General features: G+C 46.9%; 2 protein-coding genes across 4 annotated transcripts in view; both read left to right on the top strand.

Annotated features, from left to right (window-relative positions):
* LOC310760724 (glutamate carboxypeptidase 2-like) overlaps positions 1–4,826 on the top strand; it is a 55,082-nt gene extending 50,256 nt beyond the window's left edge. For all 3 annotated transcript variants that reach the window (XM_083609799.1, XM_083609800.1, XM_083609801.1), the window contains exons 16-19: positions 559–823; positions 2,091–2,172; positions 2,456–2,548; positions 3,409–4,826. In XM_083609799.1, coding sequence (XP_083465925.1) covers positions 559–823; positions 2,091–2,172; positions 2,456–2,548; positions 3,409–3,598 — 630 coding nt within the window. In that variant the 3' untranslated portion in view covers positions 3,599–4,826. The remainder of the gene's footprint in view (positions 1–558; positions 824–2,090; positions 2,173–2,455; positions 2,549–3,408) is intronic.
* Positions 4,827–8,636: 3,810 nt separating this feature from the next.
* The window catches only part of NAALAD2 (N-acetylated alpha-linked acidic dipeptidase 2), a 34,105-nt gene continuing 22,012 nt past the window's right edge, over positions 8,637–20,729 (top strand). Inside the window, exons 1-4 of the mRNA XM_083609802.1 lie at positions 8,637–8,948; positions 13,945–14,056; positions 17,116–17,302; positions 19,114–19,215. Of these exons, the coding sequence (XP_083465928.1) occupies positions 8,867–8,948; positions 13,945–14,056; positions 17,116–17,302; positions 19,114–19,215 (483 nt within the window). The 5' untranslated portion in view covers positions 8,637–8,866. The remainder of the gene's footprint in view (positions 8,949–13,944; positions 14,057–17,115; positions 17,303–19,113; positions 19,216–20,729) is intronic.

Here is a 20,729-nt window from a genome sequence, read left to right as displayed (position 1 = left end):
TTTCCCAGCTTTGGCCCTCTTCTATCTCTGAGCTGTGACCCTCCTCAAGCCACTGTTTTAAATCTATACTGTCCTCCTCTTCTTGGGAAGGTTCAGGAAAAGGGGGAGGCGGTCTCCAACTTTCCTCCTCTGATGTCCAGTCCCTGACAGTGAGGCAAGGCTGAGCTGACCCATATCCCCTGGATGCTGAGCTGATCTCACAGCCAGTGCTGGCCAGCATGGGACTTGATCTATCTCCCACCACAGCACCTCCTGATCCTGCCATGAGTGAGCAGGCAGCTGATGTGGCAGTGGCTGCCAAGAGTTTGCAAAGTCTGGGTGGCTACACATTTCACCCAACCCAGCTCGTAGGGCAGGCTTCCTCAACCATGTTTTTGACCTACAACTCCCATGATCCCTAGCTAGCAGGACCAGTAGTCAGGGATGATGGGAATTGTAGTCTCAAAACATCTGGAGGGCCGAGATCGAGGAAGCCTGTTGTAGGGTTTTTTTGGCGGCGCATAAAAACCGATGAGATGTGAAAACGCACTCTGAGTGTGCCCACTTCTTACTTTTCAGAGGGTGGACAAATACAGCAGCTACCCTGTTTATCACAGCGTCTACGAGACCTACGAGATCGTGGAACAGTTTTATGACCCCACTTTTAAGAACCACCTTGTTGTGGCTCAGGTGCGTGGAGGAATGGTGTTTGAACTGGCCGATTCCGTCGTCCTTCCTTTCGACTGCCGGGATTACGCCAAGGCACTCAGCAGTTACGCGAACGTCATTCACAACATGACCCTGAAACACCAGGAAGCCCTGGTGACGTACAACGTGTCGTTAGGTATGTGCTACCAGGCATAAGACAAGAATCAGAGAACAGCAGGGTTGGAAACAATCTTGGAGGTCATTTGTTCCAGGGATAGCTAACAACTAGATGTTGGGGACTACATATCCCATCAGTTCCGGCCAGCATGGACCAATGGATGGTCAGGGATGATGGAAGGTGGAGCCCAACAAAACCCATAGCAAACCACATTATTCATCATGTTGGCTATCCATGTTTTCCTCCTACCAGAACCCCAAGAGGCTAAAGACATTCCGTTAGAATTTTATTTTATTTTCTCATTTAACAACATTTGTATACTAACTTGATTGTAATAAGACCTCTAAGAGTCTTATTACAGATGGGCAGGGTATAAATAATATATTATTATTATTATTATTATTATTATTATTATTATTATTATTATTATCATCATCATCATCATCATCATCATCATCTAAGCAGATTGGGGGGGCCACAAACAATTCAAATGATAAATAAAAGACATTTTAAAAAAGGCTGTTGAAAACATACAAAAATAATTAAAATCAACACTGAGCAAAAAGGTTAAAACACCTGCCAGTAGTCTGCATGACTGGATAGGCTTGCCTAAATAAAACGTTTTTAAACAGGCACCCAAAAGTGTACAAGAAAACCCCCCTCAGATATCAATAGGCAGGGAGTTCCAAAGTGTTGTCGCAGAGGGATTTCTTCCAAGTGCAGAACAGTGTATGGGGTGCATCTGTAACTGTGCCAGTTCCACAGATCAAAGGGGTTCAGAGAACATGGATGGGGTAAGGACATCCTGCCGTCCAAATGGTCCCAAGCTGTTATGGTCCTTACATGCTAATAGTAACATTTTGTACTTGTCCCGGAAACAAATCAGCACCCAGTGCAGATCTCTGAGCAGAATTAATGAACCGGGTGGCACTGAGCACACTCTGAGCCTAGGGATTTGTTTTCATTACCCTAACTGAACTGAACTTGCAGTCCTTTCACACGCCCTGGTTACTTTACTTTATTTCAGCAGCCTGATTTAGATGGGGAAAGTAATTTTGTTTATTGCCGTGGTCAAAGTCCATTGCTGACCACTGCAAAATCACCCAAGGATCTACCAGGTAAACCTTCTGCCCACCTTTACCTTGCTGCAATGCAGGGATCTTGCAGCAAAGACTCATAGAGGGACCTTGGAAAGTCTCCAGAGGAAAGTTGCAAAGTGGGACTCCTAAAAAGACAAGATTCACAAAATCCAGTGATGAGCTTTTCCCCCTCTTTGCTGTCCCAGGTTCTCTCCTTGATGCAGTGAGGAAGTTTTCAGAATCTGCCAGTGACTTTCACAAGAGATCTCAACTACTGGACATCAATAAGTAAGTCGCCTAGAATTATTAGACACCTGGCCTGTTCTGTCCAGGGGCAGAATTCTTCAGGCTGAGGTCTGTTGTTAAATGCATGCTAAAGAGAGACTTCCCCTTAGTGGACTGGGAGGGTCTAGCTAGGAAAGTCCAGGGCTCAACTTCCAAGAAGCTGTTGAATAGACCTGTGTGCATTCGAGAATATAGGCTTTTGTGTTGGCTCCCAAAGGGCAGCGCCAAATGACTCTGTTGGAGCAGCTGTGATGATTTTTTATTGTCCCTGTGGTCTGATTTGCAGCCCTATCGCAGTGAGATCTTGGAACGATCAGCTGATGTTTCTGGAAAGAGCATTTATCGATCCCCTTGGATTACCTGGCAGGCCGTTCTATAGGTAAGAAAACATATGCTCTTTATAGCTCATGAGATTCTTAATCTCCGGGTTCTGGGATCAACTTTCAGCAAAAGATTCCTGCATTGCAGAATGTTGGACTAGATGACCCTTGGGATCCTTTCCAAGTCTACAATTCTATGATTTGTCACCCCTACATTCCCTTCCCTTCCTTAAAAGTCTTTAGATTCTCCACCCCTTTCATTACAAAAAAAAGAACAAAAAACTACCTCTGAGTTGGATGCAGTTTGTCTCACATGCAGAGACATTTATCTCGTGGTTTTAAAGTGTTTAACAAGTGATGGGGAGCCTCAAACACCAGCCTATGTTACAGTGGCATGTAAATAACCCATATGCCAAAAACAAATCATATTTGGGAAATGGCTCATTTGATTTCCAAGCATTTCCAAATGTGACCTGAGCTTCTGCCCCCAAACCCCTCAACTCCCTTCCTCCTACCTATCCTAATCCGTCCCCTTTTCCCTTCAAACCTCACTGACTGGGGCCAGCAATGGTGGCAGGAGTGATGGTTCTCCAACCGCCTTGAGAAGGAAAAACAAGTGTTCTTTCCACCTTTCCTTCTTCGGCTGATGTTGGAGTCGGACCTGGTATAAATCACCTTTCCTGTCTTCCTAAGTGTGAGGTGCATCTATCAGAGACAAGAAAAACGCTTTTGCCTCTGGTCCATGGCAGAAAGAAATTCCCCACTCCTGACAAAGAGGAACAATGGGATGGATATTGAAAGATAGGACTTGAGTCCCTGAAAAATTTCAGTAGGGTGGGTTAAGGTTCCTCACCAGGCACAATCTCCCCAGATGTTATCATGAGCTCTGCTTTTTAAATATGGTTGCTTGTGTTTCCAGACACATCATCTTTGCTCCGAACAGCCACAACAAGTATGCTGGAGTGTCCTTTCCTGGTATCTACGATGCCCTGTTTGACATTGCCAACACAGAGGACCAGCAGAAGGCCTGGGAGGAGGTCAAGAGACAGATCTCCATTGCAGCCTTCACAGTCACCGCCGCAGCTGGGACTCTGAAAGAAACAGTGTGAATCCCTAGAGGGTCCAAGGAACTGGCTCTACTTGCCAAAGTCCTGCTAAGTTTGGAACTTGGTGGCCGTAGAGACTTTCCTTGGGGAGGTTTGTTCACATGTTGCACTAAACACAGCTACAAGCTGCCTTTACCCATGTACAAGTGATTGTGTGAAAGAGTGCGCCCTTGTTGATTTGTTCAGCTCAACCATTGTGCACACAGACAACACAGGCATTGAACATTACTGTGCACATAGGTACACAGGTTGTACACTCATAAATCCCAGGGATTTCAGTGGGCACTTAATCATGGATAACCATATAGGTTTTCAGCTCAGAGGACTTAACACCGAAAGAGAAATCCAAGCTATTCACACCATCACAACCCAATCTTGACAGGCATGTCTTTCATTGCCTTCCCTGCGTTGAGGTTTTGAGGGCCATCAAAGCCAATTTCTTGATGGAAAAACAAACAAGTAGTTAAATTGGTGCAGACCTTGATGCAGAAGAACGCCCACCTTCCAGATCCCCAAGGATGTGATCTGATGGCACACCAGTGTGTTGATGGATCTCAGTTCCCTTGAAGGCATGAGGGGTGTTCACACATTACATTCAATATGAGTCACTTTGCAAAGGATTTAAATTTGGGCTTTATTTTAAAACTTACTTTTAAATTCCATGGCTTTATTATCTAATTGCACCCCAAAGTTTTGGGTGCATCTTTACAAACTTGTACGCAACCAAAACCAACATCGAACAAAAGTTCTATGGAAAGGAGGGTGAATGAGCTACAGAACTTTTGGATATCTACGTTTAGAACTTAGAAGCTGAAAAGTCCCATCATGGTTGGTATTCTCACTGGTGGTGAGCACATATTAGATGTCATTTTAAATTTCCCACAATGCCACAGAACAAGTCTACATTGGCTATTCTGGGGTACTGTGTGAAACTTAAATGCTGGAAATTTAAATAAAATTAAGTTATGGTGCTACCTGGAGTGCTGTCACCATGGAAGTCATATGGGGAGGGGACCATTGGGCATAGGAGTGGCCCCACAGGCAGATGTGGCCCTGGGGGCCCCATTGGCTTTGAAAAGCAAATGATCTGAAGCTCAATACCTTCTGGAACACACACTGAAAAACCACAGATGCAGTTGCTGTACTCAGTTTCCCCATCAACAGAGCCTCCCTTTAGAAATTGGTTTTGCTTTTGTGCCTTTACAAATCAAAATAAAGTTCCCTCTAAAAAGATTGCTGAGTGTGGCATATTGTTCTCCCAGGATGTTGGTTTACAGAGCAAATGCTTTAAACTTAAACCTGACCTGTTACAGGATGAGAAGGTTGCTGATCCATTGATGAGAAAATAATTACTATTATTAAGATGAAATACACCTTACCACCTTTGGGAAGAGCAACCAGATGACCTCTGCTAGCTACTGATGGGCACCTGCAAGGCCCTGGAGCTCTCCTTTGTAGTCCTCTATCTTTAAATTGGACTTCAACTGTACAGGACTTCAGATGGAGGCAGTTCAAGCTGTGACTGACTCAAGGTCACCCAGTAAGAGTAGTGGATTTTTGAACCCAGGTCTCCCAAGTCCTGTTCTGATTCTCTAACCATTACACCACACCAGCTGCAGAAACGGTCAAAGAGATGAACAAGGACAGACTGACCAAGGCACTTGCCGAAAAGCTTTCTGCTATCCTGTCATTTTCTCATCCCTCACCCTTGAAGTACTGACCTGAGCCCCAACTCTGATACAACATTTATGGCTACTCATCTTCTGCTTTTCGTGGAGTGAAGCTTTCCTAACATCACCACCTAAAGGCTTACATAACACTGCTAATAATACATGTTGCTTTCACAGCTATGGTTTGTGGAGGTGGCATCCCATCTGGTTAGACGTATCTTTGGCGAGATTTGTTGAAGCAGGGGCACATCGGATTTGTCCGTGTTTTGACGAGGGCATCACAAGATGCCCTCAAAGGGCATAATGACAAACCTCGAGGACAGCTAGGTTTTGAGAAATCAGTAGGATAGCTGAAAGCAACTGATACAGCTCGTATCTTGAAGGAAACAAGAACTGCGGCAGAATCACATCCAAGGAGCATCAAGCAAACTCTCAGCTGCCTTACATTGAGTCGGGCCATTAGCTGACTGGCAGTGGCTCTGTAGCAGGATTGAAAGCAAGCTTGGACATAGCCACCCCTATTCAGTGGGGATGCTTAATGGAAAGGACATGTGGAGAAGTCCATGTGCAGCATCTGCAACATGACTTAAAGCTGCAACTGGGCATCCAAAATACCTGATTCAGCTAGTACAAAAAGTAACTAAAGGAAGCAGCAGAAGATATTTATTTGCTGTGGCTACGAAGAGGACAGCTTTTAAAACAAGAGCAGCAAATGGGACACCTACACAATTTTTGCCCCTGGGGGTGGGAGGAACATATGTTTCAGACATTTTGGAAGAGTATTCTTCATATTTTCTTGATAGTATTTTCTTGGCATATGGGTGTTAGGAGAGAAATAAACGCCACTTCATCAGGCTTTTTCTTTCTGTTCTTTCTTGCACAGATTAATCTTTGTCTCCAGGCAAACTACATACGGCACAGGAAATCCGATTGGCTCTCCCAATCTCTCTTTTTAACTCTTATCTGCAGTCGTGGTGTTGGGAGGGGAAGGGTTTAATGTTTCTCCCCACGTACTCCCCGCTGCAAAGCTTCTAGAGGAGGGGGAATGTTATGTACTGAGTTGAATAGGATCCAAAATGCAACAGTCTGATTGGTCCTAGAACAATAAGATCCAGAATGCAGCAGTCTGATTGGTCCTAGAACAATAGGATCCAGAATGCAGCAGTCTGATTGGCCCACAGGAGCCACGCAATCCATCTCCAGGTGGAAGTGAATCCGCAACCTGATTGGCCTACAAGAGAATCCCAGAATTAGCCAATCACGTGGGGCCCATTGTGTAAATAATGTATATAAAGCAAACATTCTGGGGGAACTTCCATTCCTCCTCACCACTATGAGCTGAATAAAGAGCATGAAATCCACTCTCGACTCCGAGTATATTTCAGGGAAACAGGTACAAGTGGGCGTTGCTTCTTGGTCCTGCCACAGCGACCATTAAAGGCTAATAATATAACACAAGAGATTTCATTTTCCACATCAGATGTGACTTGTCCAATGCCTGCCTTTGCCTGCCTCATACCTGATATCATTTCCAACATTAGGTGTAGGGCGGGTGGACATAGCTTGGATAAAAAGACCTCACGGGTCAAACTGAGAGAAATGGTAGAACACAGAGATCAATGCCCATCTGCACTATACATTTAAAGCGGTATCATCCCACTTTAAACAGCCATGGCTGCCCCCCACCCCAAAGAATCCTGAGAAAGTGTAGCTTGCTAAAGCTGCTGAGAGTAGGAGACCCCTGCTCCCCTTGCAAAGTTACAATTCTCAGAGTTCCTCAAGAAGAGGACTTGACCGTTAAAGCACTGAACAGAGCCTCCTTCATAAACTAAAATTTGTACATGCTTGGCCTTGACAAGGATAGAACCTGGGACCACGGCTGGTCCAAAACATCTTGGAACCTGAGGCAGAACCTAAGAAGGGAAGAAGGGACAAAGGAAGACCTAGTTCCTGTAACTCAAAGCCATTGGTTCAAGTCCTACCCTCCGGAGCAGGAGAAAACAAGCTTTCTCCATCTTCCACCTGACAGCCCTTAAGACAGGCTTCCTCAAACTCGGCCCTCCAGATGTTTTTGGCCTACAACTCCCATGATCCCTAGCTAGCAGGACCAGTGGTCAAGGATGGTGGGAATTGTAGTCTCAAAACATCTGGAGGGCCAAGTTTGAGGAAGCCTGCTGTGCTGGTCCTGTAGGTTACACAAGAGGCGAGGTCCAAGTCCGGTCCGTGGTCGATGCAATGTGGAGGCAGTCCATAGTAGCTGAAGCTGAGTGCAGGGCAGGGAGGCGGGTGAAGTCAGGAACAGGCATGCAAGCAGGGAACCAGGGCAGGTCAGGAGCTCTGGCAGAAAAACACGACAGAGTTCAGGCAGGAACTAGCAACCAACAATGTTGCTCCCACAACTTGGGACTGGGGCAGGCTGACTTTTATCTGTCCAGAGGCATAGGGCAGCCCCGATCCTCTGGTGACTCGCCTCTCCTGGCCTGGAGGCGAGCACTCCTCCTGTGGGAACTTAGTTCCCTCCGCCTCTCTGCCCTGAGCCTCTGCAGCTGAGGAGAGGCTGGAGAGTTACCGGACCCAGAGGCAACCTCAGCTTCCCCTGATGGGGCTGAGAGTGGAGCACCTGCAGGCAATGGGTCCTCCATCCCCTCAGGAGCCAGAGCAGACTCAGCTGGTGCCTGCACCTGAGGATCCAGCACAGGTGAGGACCCTTCAGGCTCATGACCCAGCTGGTTCTGGAGGCAGGGAATCCTGTGCAGGCTGGGATCCCTCAGGTTCAGCACCTGAGTCCGAATCCCAGGCCATCACACCTGCCTTAAGATATTTGAAGATGGCCATCATCATCTCCCCTTCAGTCTCCTCTTTTCCAGGCCAAACATACCCAACTCCCTCAACTGTTCCTCATAAGGCTTTGTTTCCAGTTAGTGGTGGATTGCCCCTTGCAGGCCAGCTGTCCCCCATCTTGTATTTCTGAGCTGGTTCTTCCTGCCTGGGTGCAGAACCTGACATTTGTCCCTGTTGAAAGTTTCCTTCCAAAGGGAGAGAGAGTTGCAGGAAGCCCCACACTCAACCAGCACAACAGAAAGGCACTTTGCACATGCTTGAGGGCCCTCTCTCCCTGATTATCCGCCACAGATGTCCCAGGCCCAGCCACTACAAAACAAACTCAAAACTCCCTCAAAACAAGCCCTGCTTTGCAGGTGCCGAATCTTAAAGTAATCATTAAGGCAAACCACAACCCTCTAATTATTATTTACCTGATTCCTATACTGCCCTTTATCCAAAGATCCCAGGGCAGTGTAATTAAGTACAGAGGGGGGGGGGTGGAAAAGAGAAAAACATCTTGATCTTTCCTTGTTTTCTTTTTTAATGGCAGTTTTGCAAACTTCTGAAGGAGGGAACCTTTGCGTCTTGCCGGCAAGAGACGTCCAGTGCCCACACAGGGGCCCCCTCCAGCAACCTCGGCTCAACTCTCCCCTGCCCCCTTTCTCTCGACGTGAGAAAGATCTCACAGTGGGAGGAGGGACGGCTCGGATCCTCTCCCAAGAGGGTTGCGAAAGCCCGTCCCGTCCTGAGCAAGCCTCCTTTCGCTCCGGGACGCGCCATGGCCAGGAGGAAGGTGGCTATTTGCAGCTGGCTGGGCTTCGTGGCTCTCCTTGCGATCTTCCTGCTGGGGCTCTTGGTGGGTGAGTCGAGAGAGGATCCTGGCTTGTGGGCTCCGGGAAAGGGGGCAGCCCCCTACTTGGAACAGGGCGCGCGAGGTGGGGTGGGCGAGGCGGAAATCAGAGCTGGGCTTCGCGCGCGTCAAAGCAGCCAGACGAGCGCACGGATAAGGGGAAGGGCTACTGCTCAGTGGTTAGAGCAAGAAGGTCGCGGGTTCTATCCCCGGCATCTCCAGGGAGGGTCGGGAGAGAAACCTGTCTGAAATCCTGATTTGCTGCTGCCAGTCCTGCGCTGGGCGCAGCGCACAGTGAGAGGAGAGGTGGCGATGGGGTGGTCAGGTAGCAACAACAGAAGGGGGAAATCTCTGCTGTCTGACACTTCGGCGGGTGTGGGACAAATAGCTCCGACCTAGTTAAAGGCAGCTTCCTGTGCACCCTCGCTGCATGGGACAAGCGCTTTGCACATGCTCCGAGGCGCTCTTGTTGCTCCCGCTTTGCACATGCTCCATGGCTGAGCGCAGGCATTCCAAACGGACTCTGCCGTTTGCTGGAAGTCCCAGCGAACCCCAATAATAATAATAATAATAATAATAATAATAATAATAACAATAATTTATTTATACCCGCCCATCTGGCTGGGTTTCCCCAGCCACCCTGGGCGGCTTCCAACAAAACACTAAAATACAATAACTTATTAAACATCAAAAGCTTCCCTAAACAGGGCTGCCTTCAGATATCTTCTAAAAGTTTGGTAGTTATTTTTCTCTTTGACATCTGGTGGGAGGGCGTTCCACAGGGTGGGTGCCACTACCGAGAAGGCCCTCTGCCTGGTTCCCTGTAACTTTGCTTCTCACAGCGAGGGAACCGCCAGAAGGCCTTCAGCACTGGACCTCAGCGTCCGGGTAGAATGATGTGGGTGGAGACGCTCCTTCAGATATACTGGACTGAGACTTTTTGTATTCCTGTTATGTACTGACCTTGTCACAGGCATCCTTTGGATTCGGAACCTCTCCCCACCAAGGCACAGGGTTTTTGGCAAACCTGATGGACCCTTCAGATGTTATTGTGAAAGCCCATCCCTTGAACCTTCCATGCCCATTGCATCGCCCATCCAAGCTATGGTGATGCTTGGGTAATCAGATGCCCTTTATTCTTCCAAAGCGACAAAACCAATTACAAAGGAAGGACACCCATTTTATCATCTAGGACCTAGATAATAACAGAGTAATCAATATGTTTCTGGCACCACATTCTCAAATTTCCCGTTTCTAACGTATTTATAGGGCTTCAGAAAGCAAGCCTCATGTAAAGCCTCGTGGCTTTAAAAAATAAAATAAAATAAAATAAATTGTTGACAGGTGATGAGTGTGACTGCAACAGAGTGTTGCAGCGCATCTTCCCTCTGAAGAGGAGTGCTCCTGTTGAGAGCAGCCATTCATTCCAGGCAGGTTATCCCAATCCTCCCAAATCCTGGTTTTCTGTTTGTTTGTTTTCCAACTGATGGTCAATATTCTGTGGATATTAAGCATGCAGAGTAGTCTCCTATTTTGTGTGCGACCCTTGAGGTTTTGTACTTCCTCAAGCTTCAGGAGATGCCTTGAATACACTGGACAACTCTGTTTTGGCTCCAGTCCTGTCGGCACCTGAGTTCACTGTTAGAAGGACTAATGAGAAAGACCTGAGACCTTGGGGAACTGCTACCAGCCAGAGCAGACTATATTGGCCTAGATGAATTGGCCAAAACGATAAGCTGGGCTCCCTGTGTTTTGTAGCAGTGAGACTGTTTTGGCTCAATGCATATTTATGCTTTTTTTTTAAACAGTCCTCTTTATGGGGGAGGATAGAGGTGAAGCTTTGAAACAGCCCAACTCTTAATACAGGCAGGCCTTTTGCTGAGACTGAACACTTACATAACCCTTCCCGGTAAAGGAAGCAAGTCTGTCAAGGCAAGATGGTTGCAATTGTTGTTTTTTCCCCTTCCGTCTGCTCACAAATACACAAAAGGAGTAATTTGGAAAGCTCTGTGTTATGTTCGATAAGCTGACAGTGGGGGCTTTTATTTCCTTAGCAAAGACATGCTGGTTCCTTACCCCCACCCAACCCAAGCCCATCATCCAAAACTTCTGTTTTTGCTTTAAGCTGCTGAGGGTTTTTCTAAAGAAGGGAGGCCTGTAGCTTTCTAGCAGTGGTGCTCTCTGAACAGGACTTTGCGGCAGATGCCCCAGGCTCCACTCAGCAGAAGGAGCAGCCCCAGCATTGGCTTATCACATTTTGAAACCAGTGAAGCAATGCGCAAGTAATGTATGGGGTGTTAGGGGAGGGGTCGTATTTCTGGTGGGGACACATCATGCTCCTTCTGCGGTAGTTTGTCTACCTTTGGTTCCCACCCTGCATTCAGCTCTCACCTGTGGTGACAGTACAGTGGTACCTCGGGTTAAGAACTTAATTTGTTCCAGAGGTCCGTTCTTAACCTGAAACTGTTCTTAACCTGAAGCACCACTTTAGCTAGTGGGGCCTCGCGCTGCTGCTGCGCCGCTGGAGCATGATTTCTGTTCTTATACTGAAGCAAAGTTCTTAACCCGAGGTACTATTTCTGGGTTAGCGGAGTCTGTAACCTGAAGTGTTTGTAACCCGAGGTAGCACTGCAGTCACAACCTGGGGAACAGCTTCCCCTGGCCAGCTAAACCAGGTAATGGTAGCTGGTGGGTTTCAAACTAGCCTACTGCACAGTGGTAAAATGCACATTCATTGCCTTAATAATAATAATAATAATAATAATAATAATAATAATAATAAAAAATTACTCCCCAGCCACTCTGGGCGGCTTCCAACAGGATATTAAAAACACAATAAAACATCAAACACAAAAAACTTCCCTAAACTGGGCTGCTTTCAGATGTCTTTTAAAAGTCAGGTACAGTAGTTGTTTATTTCCTTGACATCTGATGGGAGGATGTTCCACTAGGCGGGCACCACTACCAAGAAGGCCCTCTGCCTGGTTCCCTGTAACCTCACTTCTCGCAATGAGGGAACTACCAGAAGGCCCTTGGAGCTGGACCTCAGTGAACTATGGGGGTGGAGACGCTCCTTCAGGTATACTGGGGCGAGGCCGCTTAGGGCTTTAAAGGTCAGCACCAACACTTTGAATTGTGCTCAGAAACGTACTGGGAGCCAATGTAGGTCTTTCAGGACTGGTGTTATATGGTCTTGGCAGCCACTCCCAGTCACTGGCTCTGCCCACCCCGGCATGTGGCCCCCAGAAAGTTGCCTCAAAGAGCATGTGGCCCTCAGACTGAAAAATCTTTCCCACCCCTCACTCTAGAGTGGATTCATTTTCCTCCTGCAGCTCCTCTTGCTGACAACTCTCCTTTGCGATCCCTGAGCGAGGGAAGGCATCTGAGCAATGCCACCGAACCAGCCGAAGCTCTGCTCATCTCTTTATTAGGCAGCCCAAGGGAGCAGTGACTCAGATAGCTCTTGCTCAGCTCAAGGGCTTTCTAATTTTATTTTTAATAAACAGAACGAAACAGAAATGCAGGCCGCTAACTGGTTTAGCTCCAAACTTGCCTGCGTATATATACAAGATTCTTTCCTGCGTCTTGGCAGCTTGTTTCATTTTGCCTGGTGTTGCCAGCTTTTGAAGTGGCTTCTATAGCTGTCTATTTGCTCGCTAGAGTACATGGGGAGGAGTTAACCCTTCCATCCCCAGCTGCGAGCCTTCCCCAAAGATGTCCCCTATAGACTCTGGACTGAATACAGTCTTCCATTGGCTCTAATCGGAGGCCAATTCCAAGCCTAACTGCCACACCAGGGAAATTGTAGAATTGTAGAGTTGGAAGGGAACCCAAGGGCCATCTAGCCAAATGTCCTGCAGTGCAGGAATCGCAACACGTGGTTCCCCATCCAGTTTGAAACCATCCCGGACCCTGCTTAGCTTTGCAAATGTGCTAGCAGATTTACTTCTCTGCCACTCCTCACAGGGTTGTTGTGAGGATGAAATTGAGAGGAGGGTGGGGGGGAGATCTATGTTGGCCAGCTTGAGCTCCTTTGAGAAAACACAGGGTGATTTATAATGGAAGCTGTATACTTCGTTATGAATCACCGTGTAATAAGACCTAAATATATCTGCGCAGTATATACCTGAGGTGTGAGGACACATGGGGGGGAGGGAGAGAGGGAGGCTGCTCTAACCATTACATTACACCGCCTCCCATCAGATGTCAAGGAAATAAGCAGCTATCTTATTTTTAAAAGACATCTGAAGGCAGCCCTGTTTAGGGGAGTTTTTAATATTTAATGCTGTATTGTTTTTAACACTCGATTGGGAGATGCCCAGAGTGGCTGGGGAAACTCAGCCAGATGGCTGGGGTATAAATAATAAATTATTATTATTATTATTATTATTATTATTATTATTATTATTATTGCATGACCTTGGGCCAGTAACTCCCTCTCAGCCTAGCTGACCTCATGGGGTTGTTTTGAGGGTGAAATCAAGGGGGAAATGACATCTGGGTAGGCCCCCTTCAGCTCCTCGGAAAAAAGAGAACACACATACACACACACACACGAAACTGGGGGATTAGGACACATGGAGAGGGAGGGAGAGAGAGAGAGAGAGAGAGAGAGAGAGAGTGCTCTAACCACTGTGCCCCACTCCCTTGCATGACCTTGGGCCAGTCACTGTCTCTCCCTCTCTCTCTCAGCCTGAAGCCAGAAGAGGAGGCCACTGAGGTTACATATGGGCCATGGAGCAGAGATTCATCACTCCTCCTTTAACAGATGCAGAACTTGCCAAGGATAGTGTTTTGTTCCATAGTATGAGAAGCCTACTGATTTCTCTGGTCACATCCACATGGCACATTTAAAGCACACGTCTTCCCTGCAAATAATCCCATCGCATTGGATGATGGGCAAGTGAAAGGATCCTTGATAGCTTGGCTGATGCAATCCCATAATAGTAGTGCTTGGAAGGACAGGGGGGACAGAACTGACAGTTGTCATTGCGACGGCATTGCAGGATGGTGCGTGAAATCGGCGAACAAGCCAGCTGGCACGACACAAGTCTTCCGAAATACAAGAAGGCAACTTTTTGCAGAACTGAAGGCAGAAAACATCCGGGAATTTCTGCGGTGAGTTTTGTTTCTTTCTTTGGTGACAGTTTTAAAAGTTGTAAAAATGCAGAGCAAGTTCCAGAATGACATCAACAAACTGCCAGGTGAAAGGCAGTGGAAGCCAAAACAGGATCAGGCCCCTGCTTCGGTCTGTTCTGGGAAAAAATGGGGTTGGCATATGCAACCCAACTCCCCATCAAAGGACTTTGTGTCCTCTAAATCCATTATCAGTCAGAGAAGAATGGATGGAGGCAAAATCCAGTGAAAGCAAGGCAGATATTTATTTCTCTGTTGCAACAGAGTTCGCTCCCCACCCCACCCCCAATGCAAGGAGGTGAGGACCCAGAACAAAGGTGTGCAAGAACTTTTAGAGGCTTTAGAAATCGCCCAGCCCCTTAGCAAAAAAACACCCAAAAAGCATCACACATAACGTCACAGAAAGAGGCAGTCTACAACAGAAATTAGAGTGTGTGGCTGAGGGCCATATTTCCTTCTGGGCAGTCTTCCAAGGATTCACATGTCAGTGGTGGGTGGGACCCAAAGCAAAAGTGGGGAGAGCGATAAATGTGAATTTTACTTTTGTGCAGGAGGCTAGCTGCTGCACATGCTCACACACCCTTCTCTATGTGGTGGAATGCTCTGTCACAAGAGACTAGGGCCCTGCGGGACTTGACATCTTTCCTCAGAGCCTGCAAGACAGAGCTGTTCCGCCTGCCTTTGGTTTGGACTCAGTCTGACCCTTATGTTTCCCTCCCCTTATGGTCTTGATTTATCAGCTGCTTTAAAATGAGGCTGCATTTTAAATTGCATTTTATAAAGGTAAAGGGACCCCTGACCATTAGGTCCAGTCGTGGATGACTCTGGGGTTGCGGTGCTCATCTCGCTTTATTGGCCGAGGGAGCCGGCGTACAGCTTCCTGGTCATGTGGCCAGCATGACTAAGCCGCTTCTGGTGAACAAGAGCAGCGCACGGAAACGCCGTTTACCTTCCCGCCGGAGCAGTACCTATTTATCTACATGCACTTTGACGTGCTTTCAAACTGCTAGGTTGGCAGGAGCAGGGACTGAGCAATGGGAGCTTACCCCGTCACGGGGATTCGAACTGCCGACCTTCAGGTCGGCAAGTCCTAGGATCTGTGGTTTAACCCACAGCACCACCCGCTTCCCTTTAACCTGTATTTTAATTTGGTTCCCTCCCTCTCTTTCCCCCCTATTATTACTGTGATTTTATTGGTGTTAGCCGCCCTGAGCCTTGCTCTGGCTGGGGAGGGCAGGGTATAAATTTTTATTTTATTTTATTTTATTTTATTATTTTATTTTATTTTATTTTGCATTCAGATGAGCAAAAGGTGCCATCAGAGGTCAGGCAGAAATGCTCCAGGTACAAGGCAGGGGGTGGGCGGCCTAAGGAGATTTCCAAAACCCAGAGAGAGAAGCTTGGAGGGCAACATTTGACCCCTAGGCCTGAGGGTTCCCCCACCTCTGTCCTAGAGGGTGACAGGGGTGGTGCTTAGCACTCTTCCCCCCTGTTCTTGCTGCTCAAACGTTGAACATCTGGGGAGAGATAAAGGAGGTACAGATTGGAAACCTTCTCAGATGAAGAGCATCACATGAAGAACAGACTCAGCTGACTAACCATTAGAGTTGCTTGGACTAATTTGCTGCAGACGTTGATTAATCATTGAACCACAATGTCTGCCTTTGGAGAGGAGGCAGTCATGTGCCTTCATCCTATCTAACCTGGTTTTCTTTTATCCTTCACCACCCCCACACATATTCCGCATACCCAACTGACCACAACCCTGCAATTTCACATATAGACATAGCACTCGTTTAAACTTTAACCCACTTGAGAATCCACTCTTGGAAAATACCCTGAAAAAGGATGCATTTCAGTTGAATTTTTTTCAGTTTGCCACATATCTGCTCTGCTTAAGGCAGCGGTTAACTATTCTTGCCCCTTGCCAAATGATCACTACTTAATTTGTTTGCTTTTGGACACGGCAGTACAGACTTGTGGAACTGTAAGCATTATCTTACTATATATAAAGAAAAACAAGGCTGTCGTCATGCTGCAGTTTTCATGGCCAGAAGCAGGCGGCCCAGGCAAGCTGTAGAATAAAGAATCATAGAGGGAGGAAGATACTTCACAGATGGTTTGGATGGACTAGATAGGCTTCTGGTGTGATGCAGCAGGATCTTAGGTTCAGAGTAGTACAATAGTTCGCTAGATGGACTGATGAATTTTCTTAAATAAGGGGTAGGCAACTGCTTTCAGACCAAGGGCTGTATTACTGTCTGGGAAACCTTCTGAGGGGCAGATACCCAGGGCAGAAAGGATCAGAGGCAAAGTGGGCAGAGCAATGCATGCAAATAGTGCCTTTACACAGCAGGCTGGTCACGCTCAAACACCCCATTCTATCTTTCATCCAGGAAAACAAGAAACATCCTAGAATCATAGAATTGTAGAATTTGGAAGGGACCATGAGGGTCATCTAGTCCAACCCCCTGCAATGCAGGAATCTTCTGCCGAATGTGGGGCTTGAACACATGACTCTGAGATGAAGAGTCTTGTGCTCTACTGGCTGAGCTATCCCAGCAGAGTTCAGGCCAGAGCTCAGCCAGGCAAATAAACCCAAGGCCCAAAGTAAGGGCCAGTGAGAACAGTGGCCCCTGAGGAGAGTTTTGAGGGCCAGATTCAGAGGGCCACATTCAAGCCCCTGGACCAGTCCCTCCCCAGCTGTTGTTAGACCACAATTCCCATCATCCTTAGCTAGCAGGACCAGTGGTCAGGAATGATGGGAGTTGTAGTCTCACAACAGCTGGGGAGCTAAGCTTGAGAATAAAACTGCCCTGGACTGTCTTAAACCCCCACACCCATTTTTTAACACAAATATGCATCCTTGGGGGGGGGAGATGATATGGAATAGAATTATTTTGGAATCATCTACCTTGGCTGTTCTAAACCATTTTGGAAAAGGTTTGCCTGCTTTGCCCTTTGGGGAACAGGAGATCCCAATGCTTATCCTCTCTCCTTTTTTTAATAATAAAAAACCCAACCTCTGTGGTTCATTTCAGCTCTTTCACGAAGCTCCCTCATGTGGCAGGAACAGAACAAAATCTTCACCTGGCAAGACGAATACAAGCCCAGTGGAAGGAATTTGGCTTGGATACAGCCGAGCTGGTTCATTACGATGTCCTACTTTCCTACCCAAATCAAAGCACCCCCAACTATGTTGCCATTACCGATGATCATGGAAACGAGGTAAAGAGGGCAGAATGTTCCCTCTGCTGCATGCGAGCTGAAAGAAAAGAAAGAATCGCATTCAGGAGGGCTAAACTGTGTCAGATCTCGGAATCAAATTTGAAAGCGGGTGGCTTTTGTATTCCAGGCGCTGCCAATCTTTCTTGGGAGGGAGGGGTTTCCACGGGGACATTTGGATTTTTGAGAGGGTGCCAAGAGTACCGCCTCTTCAGGTTGCTTCTCTCCCCTGCCCTGGAAGACACACAGAAAGAGAGGAACCACACACATGTGTGTGCAAACACAGAGAGTGTCTTTACTGGGTAAAAAATGGATCCGGTAGAATGAAGAAGGATTCACGTTAGTTTGCATGATTTCATATGATATCCTCTCCAAAACACACACACACACACCACTATCAAATCAAACCTTTGTGAGGCACTACAAAGTAAGAAGAGCAGTGCAGGATCAGGCCCAAGGCCCATCTTGTCCAGCACTCTGTTCTCACAGTGGCCAGTCTTATGGGAAGCCCATAAACAGAACCTGTGAAAAATCACAGATCTAGTGTGTTTGCCAGAGTCAGAAAAACATTGGAATGCTTCTGTTAGGTCAAGGCTTTCCACCTGTGCATTGGAATCAGTGTTTTGAAGAACTGGACCAGTGTAATAGTTAGTGTCAGACTAGGACCCGGGAGAGCAGGGATCAAGTCCCCGCTTAGTCAGGGAACTCCCTGAGTGACCTTAGGTGCAGCACAGCCTCTTACTATAACCTACCCCAATAATAATAATAATAATAATAATAATAATAATAATAATAATAATAATAATTATTTATACCCCGCCCATCTGGCTGGCTTCCAACAAAATATTAAAATACAGTAATGCATCAAACATTAAAAGCTTCTCTAAACAGGGCTGCCTTCAGATGTCTTCTAAAAGTCAGGTAGTTGTTTTTCCTCTTTGACATCTGGTGGGAGGGCGTTCCACCGGGAAGGTGCCGCTACCGAGAAGGCTTTCTGCCTGGTTTCCTGTAACTTGGCTTCCCACAGCGAGGGAACCGCCAGAAGGCCCTCAGCGCTGGACCTCAGTGGTAGAACGATGGGGATGGAGATGCTCCTTCAGATATACTGGACCGAGGCTATTTATACTACCTCAGGGGGTTGTTGGGTGGATTCAATGAGGAGAGGGAGAACCATATCCACCACCTTGAACTAGTGAGTGAGAAAGGTGGTTATAAACCAACAAACCTTCCTTCCCTCTCCTCTACCTGAACAGATTTTTTTTGGGGGGGGGTGCAGAAAAGGGAAGGGAAATTCTGTTGGACAGCCAAAATTCCCTGCATTAGTGGAAGCACATTGTTGGATGTTGCCTAATAACTGAAGGCACATGTCGTCAAGTCTTCAATATTTTTTTAAACAGTGTGACCAACAAATTATGCCACACATCATGGGCCAAAATGTTTGGCGACCCCTGTTTGAGCTGCTCAGGTACTGCCCTGAGCGCTGAGAAGAACACAGAGTTAGGAGAGGAGTTGGGAAAGGCAATACTCTCCCAATTCCCTCCTTTCATTCTGTGTGTTTTTCAAGGGGGGTAGCCATGCTCCCCACCTCGACCAGTGAGCAAGGTCGTTGGAGGACTTGGAGAGTTTGTGGACACCAGCGAGGTCCTCAAACCATGGGCACCTAGCTGGTAGCCCAGTTCTTTCCAGGAACAACAGCAACAGAGGCTATTTGGCATTCAAAATATCAAATTCCAATTCTCAAAGGGTACAAACCTTTTCTGAATGTATGTGACATGCTACTCCAGCTTTCTAATAGTGTCTCTTCTTGCAAACAGATTTTCAACACGTCACTCTTTGAGCTTCCTCCTCCAGGATATGAAAACGTCTCAGAGGTGCTGCCGCCATATAACGCTTTTTCAGCGCAAGGCACACCAACGGTAAGGAGTGGGAAAACACAAATCCAGCCCTCAGAGGTCAGTATGGGAAGGAGAGTGAAAAGTTTGCAAGCTAGGCAAGAAGACAATACAGTGGTACCTCGGGTTACAGACACTTCAGGTTACAGACGCTCCAGGTTACAGACTCCGCTAACCAGGAAATAGTACCTCGGGTTAAGAACTTTGCTTCAGGATGAGAACAGAAATTGTGCTCAGGCGGCGTGGCGGCAGCAGAAGGCCCCATTAGCTAAAGTGGTACCTCAGGTTAAGAACAGTTTCAGGTTAAGAATGGACCTCCAGAACAAATTAAGTTCTTAACCCGAGGTACCACTGTAACGGTATTGATATTGAGTATCTCCACGTTGTGCCTCTGAGCATGGGCGAGGTGTAAAGGGAGGGTTTGGGGTTGGTGAGCGATATGAGCAGGGGTGCCAAGCCCTAGTAAGTCCATAAGAAGAAGAAGAAGAAGAGTTTGGATTTGATATCCCGCCTTTCACTCCCTTTTAAGAAGTCTCAAAGCGGCTAACAATCTCCTTTCCCTTCCTCCCCCACAACAAACACTCTGTGAGGTGAGTGGGGCTGAGAGACTTCAAAGAAGTGTGACTGGCCCAAGGTCACCCAGCAGCTGCATGTGGAGGAGCGGAGGCTCAAACCCGGTTCCCCAGATTACGAGACTACCGCTCTTAACCACTACACCACACTGGCTCTCGTTCTTTTCTTACCTCAATCCTGCAGATCATAAACCACAAGTTTCATAAACATTAAGTCCTGGTGCCTGGGTCTGGACACTCTTATTATGGGGTGCAGAGCTGATAAGAGAGTGCCCCTTGCACATGTCTCTACATCTCCCATACGTCTTCCTGACATGTGTGGACTTACGGTCTTTCCAGCTGGCGCATCACTGGTTTTAGAGTCATTGAGCAACCCAAATGTGCTGCTCTTCTATCTTCCTTCTTCTTCCCTCCATATCGATGGGACCTTGAAAATAACACTTATCTCAGCCTCCTTGCTTCAGCTTCCTAAAACAAACCCATCCAGGCATTCTGTGACTTCGTTGTGATAAGGTTCAAATTGCTACAGCTAATAGTGTGGCAGAAAGCAGGTGTTAACTTCAACTGTGTCCTAACTTCAAGGTTTTAAGGGTTTAACTGCAGGCTGCAATTTGATTTATTTATTTTTTGTAGGGTAATTTTTTCTTAAAAGATTTCTGTTACATATATTCCACATTTATACAATAGCCAATAAAACAAAACATCAAGCAGTTACATATTGTTTGTGGAACGAAAGCAACAGCAGTAAATACCAAACTTATTCGCTGATATGATTTTCATTCTGGACATGAGACGAATGAATGAAAGACAGTAATTTCTGCTTCTGTTTTTCCTGGAATATCCCAAAATCTCTAGTCAGTACCCTGTGAGCAACATTGGTATCTCTTCCTCTATAACAGGGGTCAGCAAACTTTTTCAGCAGGGGGCCGGTCCACCGTCCCTCAGACCTTGTGGGGGGACGGACTA

Source organism: Podarcis filfolensis (assembly GCF_964270895.1).
Source record: "Podarcis filfolensis genome assembly, chromosome: 4".
NCBI lineage: Eukaryota > Metazoa > Chordata > Lepidosauria > Squamata > Lacertidae > Podarcis > Podarcis filfolensis.
The sequence above is the reverse complement of the archived record's forward strand: the minus strand, read 5'-3'. Positions and strand labels throughout refer to the sequence as shown.